General features: G+C 46.9%; 1 protein-coding gene across 3 annotated transcripts in view; it reads right to left on the bottom strand.

The window, feature by feature from the left end:
- Positions 1 to 12,909, bottom strand: part of TEAD1 (TEA domain transcription factor 1) — a 267,977-nt gene that overhangs the window by 77,445 nt on the left and 177,623 nt on the right. For all 3 annotated transcript variants that reach the window (XM_060606043.2, XM_060606045.2, XM_060606046.2), the window contains one exon: positions 44 to 108. In XM_060606043.2, coding sequence (XP_060462026.1) covers positions 44 to 108 — 65 coding nt within the window. The remainder of the gene's footprint in view (positions 1 to 43; positions 109 to 12,909) is intronic.

Here is a 12,909-nt window from a genome sequence, read left to right on the forward strand (position 1 = left end):
GGCCATTCGCTGACATGCACAGTGTCCAGGTACGTTATTTTACCTGTTTTCTGGTCCTCGTCTTGCCTGTCCTGAGTTTGATGTATCTGGCTATCAATTCATTCCTACCTGAAAGAAAGAAGAATTTACAATAAGATGGGTTACTTAAAAAAAGAAAAAAAAAAGCCTCTGAAAGCTAGGAAGTTAGAACAAAAAATTTTCAAAGTTGGAGCTGTGTATCTATTCATGCCAGAAAAATAAAACAGTACGATTGTTTGCAAAAATATTTGCTAGGGGAAATTAGGATGAAGGGCATTTAATTACTAGGATCAGCAACTGAGGGTAGAAATGTGCCTTTTTATTTCTTTACACGTTTGTGCCTAAAGAGGTGGTCAACCTGTACGAGCAACAAACACAAGGCTTTGCGCGGGAATCCACAAATCTGTTTCCGTCTTAGTTTCCATGCCCATTTCGCTGCACCCACGTTTCCATCCCTAGTTCACTCCAGTTAGAGTCATGAGAGCCACCGGAGACTGACCTGCTGTGACCACAGAAACCCTACAACAAGGGGCTAACAACATTCCCGAAAGATGTCACTGTCCTAGTAACTAACTATACACGAGATCATGTTCATGAAAAAGAAAAAGAAATGACTTAACTACCTCAAAGCTTTATAACCTGTAGGGGAAAGAAAATGCCTACAAGAATAAGCAAAATCTCCCGGCTTTACCCCACCAGGAGACGGAGATGTCACAAACAGGTAATCTGACTTCGAAGAACTATAATGTCATGGGAGGATGTGTCCCTGAAACTAAGTGGGGAAAGGTATTAATAACACTACATGAAATAAAAGCCCTCTCGTTCAGTTAACCACATTTGTTAGCTGTAGAGCTGGTTGTAGAATTCATTTGTGCTGCCTTACTTTGCAGACATTCTGCATAACTGAACCTCTTCAGACAAGAGCTTTGTCTGTTCCCCAAAAGCCTCCCCGGCACCCAACACACTGCTGGGCACACAGAAAGAACCAATGAGACAATAACACAGCCTCTGGTGACAGAGAGGGACCGCACCCCCCCAGATCTCCCCTGGCACAGTAAAAAACTGGCAGCACTAATGAGGATCAACCCAAGAGTGTACTTGTGGAAAGCTCGTCTGAGGATTCTGAAGACTCCCTCGGCACTGCCTAGAAGGTTCCTGTCATCATGGCTCTGTCCGTGCATGTCTGTGTTAGGACCATGCAGATCAGGGTCACCACTGGAAGGCAAAGGAATTGTGGGATCCTGGGGCTGGGAGATTCCTCTGGGTCATCTGCTCCTACCGCTAGAAGCCTAGAGTCTTATAAACGTAACCAAGCACTTATAGAATTAAGGAAGCAGTCCACTTTATCTTAAACCATATTTAAGAATGAAAAGGGGCGCCTGGGTGGCTCAGTCAGTTGAGTGTCTGACTCTTGATTTCAACTCAAGTCATGATCCCAGGATCGTGGGATCAAGTCCTATGTGGGGTTCTGCACTGAGCATGGAGCCTGCTCGAGATTCATTCATTCATTCTCTCTCTCCCCCCCTCCCTCCCTCCCCCTCTTTCTCTCCCTCTGCCCCTTTCCCCTGCTCACACACACTCTCTCTCAAAGGAAAAAAAAAAAAAACAAACACAAAAAAACAAAAGACCCTCCTTATTTGGAGCTTCTTAGAACTTTCAACCCCAGGTTCTCCTTGTTCCTCTTCACATGAACGAGGCTATGCACTTGACTGACTCTCAGATATTAACAACTTTCAGGTCTTCCTGGAGTTGTACCTAGGCCAAACTTCCTCTGTTCCTGTTACCTGTGGCAGCTTTTGGAATACTACCACAGCCACCTGGTGAGCATCCTTTATCTAATTTCCTTTCATAGGCTGGAGCCCAGAACCATAGTGGTGCTCTTCCTATGACAAGTCCACAGCAGAATAAGTCTATCACCTCCCTCATCCTAAATACCCTACTTCTGTTAATGCAGCCTAAGACTGCATTTGATTTTGGGGACCCACAATAAACTGTCAATTTACGTCACTTGAACTCCTAGAGGTCTTTTTCATATAGACTACTCCTCAGATATATCTCTCTACCTCTGTGCCCAGTCTTTTCATGCACAGTTGGGATTTTTCAGATCCAAATACAGAAGCTTACATTTATTGCTACTGCATTTCATCCTGTTAGATTAAGTTTATCATTCCAGCCCGTCAGGATCCTCTCACATCCTCATTCTTGTCTGAACTTACACTTTAACCACAGGAAAAGGACCTCTAAATTCAGGTTTAAACTGCTTCTCTGAGCATTCTGTTTCAAACTTTTGAGAACTACCAATATCCCCTGTAGGGTCCTCGGGTCTGCTTCTCCATCTCTCAAATGGTTGTACAGATTTTGCAATTTGTCTCAAAGGCTCGCTGACAGCACAGCCCGGCCAAGAGTGCCTCATTACCAGAAGCCAGACCTAAATGACAATGTCTGCAGATGAGCCAAGCATCCTCCAGCCCAGGGCCTCACTGTGAGCCCTGTTTAGGGCTGTCTGAGTGGCCAGAACAAAATAAATCCAGGGTTCTATATTACATGCAATTTCACCCGAACCTTGTCCAGATGGCAGGAACGTGCCCTGCCCCCATACCCGTCTTCTGTGAAAGCAGACGCGGTTGTGTGACTTGTGTGACACGTAACCTCCATAACTGATTTCTTATGGCATGTGGTCCCGCGGGGAGATGAACATCCAGGTCAGCCACATTTGGCTGTACACAACCCTGCGGTCCGTGCGAATGATACCCGTCGGAGCTAAATGATGTCAAATCAAACTTCTCAACATTACCATGTCTACAGCAGGGCCTCGCTGAGCACCTAGCATGCGCAGAGCACTACGCGACAGCCACCATTTCACTGAAGCTTGTTGTGACTCTCACGTCCCTGTTCTTTACGTAAGTAAGATCACCTTTCGAAACCCTGCGTTCTTTCTTTCATACCATGTTTGAAGCCGTGAAGGGTAATTAACTTGAGGTTTCTGTGTGTTTCTTGCCTCCACAAGGGGTACCGCTGATTCGACTTTTAAATTCAGATTCAACTAACTCTGAGCACCCACCTGATCTAGTAAGTACAGTGTTTGTTAATCACTTTATTTCGTGTGAATTTTTTAATCACCATGCGGGCAGCTTTGTACGCAGAAACACTATTTGGGCTTACCTGGTTTTTAAAAATGGGTATTTTATTCATTTATTTAAAAAACAAGGGGCGCCTGGGGGCTCAGTCAGTTAAATGACCAACTTTGGCTCAGGTCATGATCTTGTGGTTCGTGAGTTTGAGCCCCGCATTGGGCTCTGTGCTGACAGCTCAGAGTCTGGAGCCTGCTCTGGATTCTGTGTCTCCCTCTCTCTCTGCCCCTTCCCACTCAGGCTTTCTCTCTCTCTCTCTCAAAAGTAAACATTAAAAAAAAAAAAAAAAAAAAAAAAAAAAACAGATGTAAACACTCTATCTAGTTCATCCTTAAGTTTTAAGCTCAACTTACATACCTTATAATTTTTATAATCACATTCAAAGGGCCATTCAAATAATGTTTGCTCCATTTTACAAAGCTAATTGAAAGTCCTTTAAACGTTTAAAACTGGGTATTTAACTTAGAATATATTTAATTCTTTTAATTATTAGAATTGTTTGACTGAATTTCCAAAACCTTCCCTTAAACAACTCTTAGAAACCTAACGAATTATCTTAAATGTTCTAATACTGCTTACAATTCTAGTAAGACTTCAACCCTCCCCCAAATCAAGTCTAAACCAATTACCTCATTGCACATTTTAATTTGGAAATAAAGGCTCACCTGTGGCACGGGCCAAATTATTTTAAATAATTACTTGAAACATCAAATGTGTATAAATCCTCTGAGTCAAATATTAACACTATAGCTTTGATTCTATTAAAATCTTCTGTTTTCAATTCTAAATCTGCCCAGAATTAAAATATGCCTACCATTATGGAAACAAGGATGACATTCCAAATGACCGTGGGGTATCTATTAGGCTACCCCGGGGTTGGACATATTTTGGGGAAATCAACAAGGTTCTGAATGGATCTTGGTCAGTGACCTTGACAAGAACATCTGAGGCCTATTTATATACATTTCTATAGTACGGCTTTCCAAATGGGGTGGATCCATATAGTCCAGAATTCCCTTGCCAAGGACTGGGAGCTTGGGCACCCACAATCACCGATGTAACCGGCAGCCGGCCTTGGGTCACACAGCATAGTCTTGTTTTGCAGTCATGATCAGAATGCTGGGAATTGGAAATGTTAACCCTAATTTTTCTCTTTCTTCTAAAACACTAGCGAGTGTGTGTGTGAGCATGCACGCGCGCGCGCACACACACACCCACACCCACACCCACACACACACAGTGGTCCAGTAACCTTACATTACAAACAGGACTTTCAATAAAGGTAATGGCAACGTTAAGCATGCATGACATTCCTAAACGAATCCTACTGGCAGGTGGGGACCACCTCTTTGCGCCTTCTACGATGCCTGCCTGGTGCATCAGGGATATAAAGAGAAGACAGACTGCCTGCCCACAAGGAGGTCACTGGCCAACACAAAAGCTAAGATAAAAGCACCAACCAGCTCCAAGGGTCACACTAGGACTACCGCCATGGAAGAGGGTCTGATAACATACACGGACAATCGGACACAGTAATTTAGGAAGTCTAGAAAGCTGTCCCCAAAGTACCGGAACATCATCTAGGCTTTTAAGGACAGATGATACTTTCTCCCACGTTTTATTATGAAAAATTTCAGACATACAGAATTTTTTTTTCTTTTTTGCAGAATCTCACAGCACACACTACGTACGTACCCACCTCCTTCACTTTTTCTATACTTGTTTCGACATGCCTTTCCGTTCCTCTGCCCATCCGCCGAGCTCTTATCTTATTGCTGCGGTTGCGTTTTGTGTTGTGGTGGTTTCCGCAGGCATGGCAACACTTTTCCTAAGACTTCAATGTGAGTATCATTAACTGAAGTGCTAAGACAGATTCTGGCAGGCAGAATGGAGGGGCATGGGAGGAAGGCCATGCCACACGGAAGAGCGGCATTTCCTTACACACAGAAGCAGGAACGTGGAACCCCACAAAACCACACCTGCCGGCCCTGAAGCTCCTTTGACTGTCCCACACTTCCTTTCTGGGCCCAAGAGTTTCTGACCCGATAGTCAGCGCCCACAGCATTCACGCCTCACCTTCACACTTCTCTATCAATATTTGTGATAGCTTATAGAGCTCAGTGCCAATGTCACACTTCACCACTAAGTGTCATTATACTGTAGCTACTCTGGGGCATAAGATGTCCGTTAGACACCTACACCCCCTTGCTTCTTTAAGCCTGAGGCTCGGCAGCTGTGGCTGCCCTTGCTTTTCCCACAGGCAGCGGGCAGCAGCAAAGACAGACAAAGCCCGACTCGTCATTTTCCTACCGTGATCCTCACCAGGCACCGCAATCCAGCCTTTATTTATTCTTCCTTTCTCTTAAAGAACATAACAGCGTTGAAAGTGAGCCATCATCGCTGCTCCCGTGCCCCGGATGGCCGTGCAATCTCCCGCTAAAAGGGACAATAGGGAGCAAGACTCCAGCTGAAAGGCGAGGAGTCTGCACAGGGCTTGCCTTGCCCAGACAGAAGACTGGTTAACGTTGTTGTGGGCTGGGTGTGTGATGGGATGTGGCCTCAAGGTCATGTTTGAGGCCCAGCAAATGCAGGGTCTGTGGCTAGAAATTGTAGCCCAGAGACACTGGGCTTTCACAGCGTAAGAGCCACTTTGTAATTGAATGGAGGCAGGGAGCCACAAAGAAAGAAGTAAGGCACGGAACCTTCTCTTAATGGCTGTAGCCGGGGTTCAGAGGCAAACTCACACCAGGGGAGGGCTGACCACCCCAGGGGCAGGGCAGGGGCTCTGGTCACTGCACATTGGCCCTCTCCTTGCTGGGAGGGATACCTGAGGATCCCCCACGTCTCTTAACCACGTAGAAAATCAGAAAGGAAACTCCAACTTCTCCAGACTGCTAGAACGAAGCCATATCAAACAGACACTGATGCTATGGTTGAGACCTCAGGGCCTTCTTCCACAGCCCCTCACAAACCCTAACTCAGCTCAATGACCCTACTGGCTACCAGAAGCTTCCCTGTTAATACCTTGAGCTTTCCAAGCTCTGTACCCGCACGCACAACTGCTTTTTCCTGTATTGCCCTGACTCTTTTCTGCACATCTGGATTCTGCTCATCTTTCAAATGCCTCGTCCTTCGTGAGCCTTCTGGATAGAAGAGGCCTCCCTTTTTCTTAAACATCCACAGCCTCTGACTTGGGCCTCTTCGCTGCTGGTTCATATCCTTTCTGCCTTATATTCTATTGTTTCGGTACACGCCATGGCTCCAACCAGAAGTCGCTGAAAATAAGAACCAATGGTACTCCTCTTTTCTCTGCTTCCCCTTCCCAGGCAGCTCAGTGTTTGTGGAGTGAGTCACTGACAGGGGCAGAAGCAGGGCTGCTACATCCCTGCGATCAATGCACTATGACACAGGATCATCAACATAAAGTGAACACAGAAAAGGGAAAGATGTCCCAGTGGAAAGAAGCAAAGAAGACGCAAGGTGACGAGACCACGGGACGTGGCTCTGTCCTCCGACACAGGAGCGGCGCCCTACAGAGAGACGGTTTACGAAGTACTTTCTCGGGCAAGATTCTCTAAGGTGGTGGTAAAATACTTTGTAGCCACGAATCCCCCCCGCCCCTTTTTTTTCCCTGTCAGCTGAGGTTCCTCTCAAGGAAAAATTCTCTTACGCTTTGAAAGTCAACACCAAAAGCACAAGTGTAGGGGACGATGTGGGCACCAAGGGACACATACTCCTCCTGAATCTATGGGGAGTCTATAGGGATGGATGCTGCCAGAGGAGGCAGTCAAGGGTCTTTATTAACTAACCTGGGAGGAGTTAACAATTAACCTTGTTTTCCACATGGCGGCCATTGCACCAGCAACACGGGGAGGAAAAGGCCTACTGAAGCTGGTCAGTCACCGTCTAGTCAGACAACTGATGGCACCTGCAGAGCACAAGCAATATGCCAGCATCACGGGGGGGGGTATGAAGATGCCACTGCCTTCAAGGAACCTACACCTGTGAAGGACCCTCATGACAATGGAGTCCAGTCGCCCGGCCTGGGCCTGTGCCTCTCGTGCACCACAGCTGATGCGGCCCACGTATCCGAATGCTTCCGTGATAAATGCCTGCCCCTCCCACTTTGCCAGACAGGGAGTTCCACAGGAGCACCGGCCACACATTGGGGTCTGTGCATCACTGTACCCCCGGGGCCGAGCACACAGCATGTCCTCAAGAGTAAGTACACACTGATGAACGACTGAATGGCAGGGATGGACAACCAGAATGGGAGGAGGGTACAAAGCTAAGCTTGGGAATAAAGGAAGGGTCACCAAAAAAAAAAAAAAAAAAAAAAAAAAACCAAAAAACAAAAAACAGCATCTGAACCAACCCCAGAGCACTACCAATGAGGAAGTTCAGTGTCTCGGTTAATCCCTGATATAAATCATTGACCAAAAACCAACACTAACGTGGAAAATCACCAGAAAGGGCTGGACAGCCTGTTCTGGGTTGTGAGGGGTTGGTGCTGTGTGTTCCCAATCTAAAGGTTTACAGAATGGACTGATGGCCTTCAGGAGGTGAACATTGGCAAGTCCCTTAAAGAACCTGTGTCTGCATTCCGCTCAGGGGCTTAGAAGCAATCGCCATAGCAGAAAGAATACAGAGGACAGCTATGTTAACCTCTGGCAAGTCGGCACTGACTCCTCACACCCCTTCAAAAGGCCTGGAGAGAACTCAAATCCCACTTCTAGGAGCTCCTACCAGTCAACGGCGGCTGATAACATTATCAAGGGATGGCCCCCATAAAACGCTGTCTTGTCCTTCCTCTTAGCGGGACAGCTGACAGACTGCACATTCGGAGTAGACTACAAGGGCCAAAGAGGCAAGCAAGTAAAACCGCCCAATGCTTTGTATGGAACACAGTCCTTCTACATTGGAGAGAAATCCTTGCTGTAATTATGTCTAGAAGGAAAATAAATATGAATGAAGAAAGCGTCTCTGGTGGTGCATTCTCTGCGAAGCGGTAAAGAGATGCTGGATGATCACCTTTTAAATTCTCGAATGAATAGCTGAACTTTATACCCCTGTTCTGCCTAGTCCATCCTGTCCACGGCTACCTATAAAGCACAGCTCTGGCTTAGCCACGCTACTGCTTTAAGACCTTAATGGCCGACTGCCTACAGTCTAAAGGTCAAACCACCGTAGTATAGTATTCAATGCTGTTCCACCATCTGGCCCCAACTTTGCGTTCTCATGACATACCACCTCCACCATCACCTGAATCCATTTTGCCACCATCAAAACGCACAATGTAGCTTTCAGTTCCCTGAACCGTCCTGCCATTCAGAGGTTTTGCTCACGGTTAGGACGATCCATCAACAAATCCTTCCAGGCCCAGCTCGGAGGGGGTGTCCTCCATGAAACCCCGTCTGAAACACGCACAAGGCAGGGAACATGTGAAGAGTGAGCCAGAGAGTCAGGAGCCTGGAGCTCACCTAGCAGACCAGCATCTGGGAAAGACCACAGCGCAACAGAGCAAACTGGTAACAGAAGATAGATAGTGTGAGTTATAAACACATCACTCAGCATGGCTTGGTTCTGGCCGGGAGCGTAGCAGAGAATCACCATTTTGCTCTGGGCCCACGATGCCTTACTTCTGCCTGTGTCAAGGCACGGCCCACATTCTGGCTCTAGTAAGACTCCTTGTGTAACAGACCATAAGCTCCTTAAAGGTAGGCTCTGTGTCTATACACACTCAAGGTGTAGACGGGATTGAATATAGGTGCATATGGGATTGAATGGAACCCATGCTTGTTGCCCTTGACGGCAACCTAAACAGACCCCCTACCACAGGCTCTCAGGGAAAATCTTCACTCATCTTTGGGGCATCTGCCTTTTCTTTCAAAGCCACATCTGATTATGTTGCTTTCTCACATCCACAGGTCCCTGGCCACTGTAAGAAACACACACACTCCTTAGCCCGTACCTAGGCCTACTAGCCCATTTCTGTAGATGGCTCCTCTATTCTAGCACAAAGAACTTTGGAGACTTCCCAAGGTCACTATCATGCTTTTCCGTACCTCTATGCCTTTGCACAGACCATATGTTCTTTCCCTTCTCCTTTGCCTGCAAACTCCTACTCATCCCTGTAAGCCCCAACTGAAGTATTTTCTCCCTAAGGTCTTCTGGGACCCATCCAGAGTGAGTCATTTTCTCATATGCCCAGCATACCCCCTGCTGCTCTACACGAGGATTACTCATCTAGGGGACTATTCATTCCCCGTCTAGGGCTATAACTGCTCCATAGAAACAATCTATCTAGTTCTCTCTGACTGTAGATCCGGCACCTATTAAGTAGGTACTCAGTAAATGTCTTTAATAAATGACCGAGTGAGGTCTCCTACACAGAGAAAAAATGATCTAGAAAAAGATCGTATAAAGTGGGCAGCACCAACAGTATCACCTGAAACCCGTAAGCCCCTTTACAGTTACGACTACTGCAATGACAGGCAGCAAAGTTTTCCAGACCCTCGTTCTGCTCTCTTAACTTGGCACAAGGGGGACCAGCACATGCCCCTTTCCTCCTCTCCCCTTCCTACTCACACCGACCTCCAAATGCCACAGGAATATGGACCTGGTCCAAAAGAAAGCTAATCTCAACATTAACCCAGGAGAGTCTTGTTAATGAAAAACTTTGCTAAGAACATTCTGTTTATTTATTAATTATTTGGCCTTTAAAGAAGTGTGAAATCCACACATGTGAAGTGCCAAAAACTGTTGGTTTTTCATGGAGAATCTTTAATGGTGGCAATGCTGCAGACTTGTTTTTGTTTTTGATTCCGAAGTAGGACTTGCAGTCTTGCTGGGGAAGTTGGACTTGTACTTATAAGCTGTGTGAGTCGGGGGCGGCTTGCTTAACTTCTCTGGAGCCTTATTTCCTCACCTGTGAAATGGGGATGAAGGATCCACTCGGGAGCATTGTTGCATGCGTTAGCAATGACAGGGGAAGGGTCTCACCCCTCAAAGTGATCTTAAATGGTCCTGGGACTATTATGCAGTGTCACTGCACTTGGTTTATATGCTTTCATTGCTTGGAACGCGTATGTGAGGTTTCTCTGTCCAGAGCGCCATGCCACACAGCATCTTGTATAAACCTACAACGCTTCTACTTTCTGGGATCTTAACACCGAGCAGCTCTGCCACGCGGCACTGAAACCGTTCTGGACATCTTGACCGCACGCGAACCTGTCAAAAGGATGTGGCCACAGAAATTGTTTCCAAGTAAACGGAGCCCTTTATTAGGATATCTTAACGTTAACCGGGCATCATGCAGGCTACTTACTTGCTATAATAATCTTTTAATTTAGAATGGATTGTTCATTGAATAAGATAGCGGGAATTAGGTTTTTGCCAAGGGCGAAGCGCGGCCAAAATTCTTGTAATCCGTGGCAGATTGTAAAATTATCTTTATGAACAGGCTGGCGGCATCGCATTAAATAGCACGTCCCCCGCCGGATTTCCAGAAGTTAGTTCTTAGTGTAAATACAACCGTCACTAGAAGAATAAAGCAAGAAACTTCTGTAGCTACTAGGCGGCTACCGTACAGAGGCACGTTACCCATGCACTCAGTCGAAGGGACACTCACGTGGGACTGCCCACTGCTTAGGAAACATGCTAAATAAAGAGGATTCTAAATGCCCAGGCACTCGGGAATTCTTTTAAAAATAACATGGAAACCATGATCATAAAGGACATTTTAAAAACTGCACTCAAACTGAGGACATATTAATCTGAGGGCTAAGCGAAACGAAAAACCTACTGTGTGGTGGGTAGAGACGCAATGAGATGGGAGCGAGGTGGACAACAGCGTGTGCTGAAGACCTACTGTGCGTCAGGGCCACGTAGCGCGCTGTGGCTTATTTGCTCGTGTGCGTCACCCTCGCACCTACCTTGTTCCCAGTTTGTGGATGCTGACTGATGCTCAAAACGCTCAGAAACCCACCCAAGTCGCCAAACTGCTAAGTGGGGGAGTCGGGGTCCGACTCCACCCTCATGACGCCTTGACTTTGGACCGACTGCTCCGAAGATAGCCTCGATACCCCAGTAAGTTAACTTCTCACAAGGCCACTACTAGGTGCTTAGTGAGAACACAATCTTACTAGAAGGGGGCACAACCCCGCCGTGAAGTGGACTGAATGTACACCACTTAACGTCCTCCATCCACCACCTACAACACAGGGTAAAACTCAACCCGTCCTTCTGCTTTCGAGTCCTTCCTAATCCAGCCCCGACGCACTCCCCTCCCTTGCTTGACGACCATCTGTTGAATACTTTCTCTACAAAAGGCGTCACACGAAGCACTGCAGGAGCAGTGTGGGAGATCCACTGGAACAGTGCATATTCTCTGCCCTCGAGGGGCTTAGAGTACAGGAGGGAAACTGAGGCAGAAAGCCATACCACAGCAATAAAAGCAGAGCATTATGAGGATGAGAGGGACAACTAAAGAACAGTCTGAGATAAAAATCCAGACGTTTTCTCCCGTGGTTGCCATGCTCGGTCATTCACGCAGCTGCGCCGGCCACATTCGACTGGTCGCAAAACCAAGAGCAGCCAAAGGCAGCAACACACGGGCCGATCATTAAGGAGAAAACAGTGGCCTATGCACTGGGCTTTCTATGTGAGATCGTGAACAAGCAAACCAGAATACCTCTCTTGGTCGAGTTTCACATTCAGGAGAGTCAACCCCCTTTTATTCTCCTTTAAAAATTTCAAATTACCCAGGTGATATGCAGTATATTCTCCCTGTAAAAAATTAAAATGTTACATACACAAACCCACGTTTTTTGTTTTGTCTTGTTTTTTGCCTTTTTTCCTGTCACTCTCTACACATACTGTCATGTCATGTTGGGTTCTATTCCTTTCGTGTGAATGACCTCACCTCCCCTCCCCGCACCACCCCCCCCCCCCCGCCATCCCGCCCAAATCTGCTGAAGGCTTATTTCTGACTTACCAAAACCCAGGTCACATGGCACTTCCCAGTTCCCTGCCCGTTAGCCTGCTCTGCCCCTTCCGCTCAGCAGGCTTTAGGTGTGCGTCCAGCACGGGGCTCACCATACTACACGCTCCTTGTGGGTGTTTCCACTTACCTTCTTTGACAAATTATCAGCTTCCTGAAGGCAGGGGACACCTCCTACTCCCAGTCTCCCCGAACCCCCAACTCCTGGCACAGTACTGAGAATGTGCTACTTCATGATAGCACCACTGCTGATTTTAGCCCCATCTTGAAAGGCAAAATATTTGAAGAACTGTCATGACGGCACACAGGAGGTGGTGACTGAATGTTTTCTTCCAAGAGGAGGGAAGAGAGGGAGGAAGACAGAGCTGGCAGGACAGAAAATCACCGTGCTGGCAGATATCTGGGATATAAAGAGAACACGACAGGGGCTCCTGCCTTCGAGGAACTCACAGTCCAGGTGAATGCTGAGAGTGGCAAATACCCAAGAACCTTTCCTCTTCCCAAGCTCTAAGAAACATACGAGGCACCCATAATCACAACTGAGATAGATACTGGGGAGGGCAAAGGGATGGGGAGGGGTTACTTTATTCCCTGGCAGAAAGCACCTGCGAAACCCACAGCCCACCCTTCTTCAAAATGACAACGCTTTTCATTCCTGTGATCAAGTTCAGATTTACCATCCGGCCTCAATCCACCACCTACAAAGAGTATAACGTTCAGTATCCAACAGAGAAAAACACACGTTCTAAGAAACCTCCC

Source organism: Panthera onca, chromosome D1 (assembly GCF_046562875.1).
Source record: "Panthera onca isolate mPanOnc1 chromosome D1, mPanOnc1 haplotype 2, whole genome shotgun sequence".
In the NCBI taxonomy this organism is placed as follows: Eukaryota; Metazoa; Chordata; class Mammalia; order Carnivora; family Felidae; genus Panthera; species Panthera onca.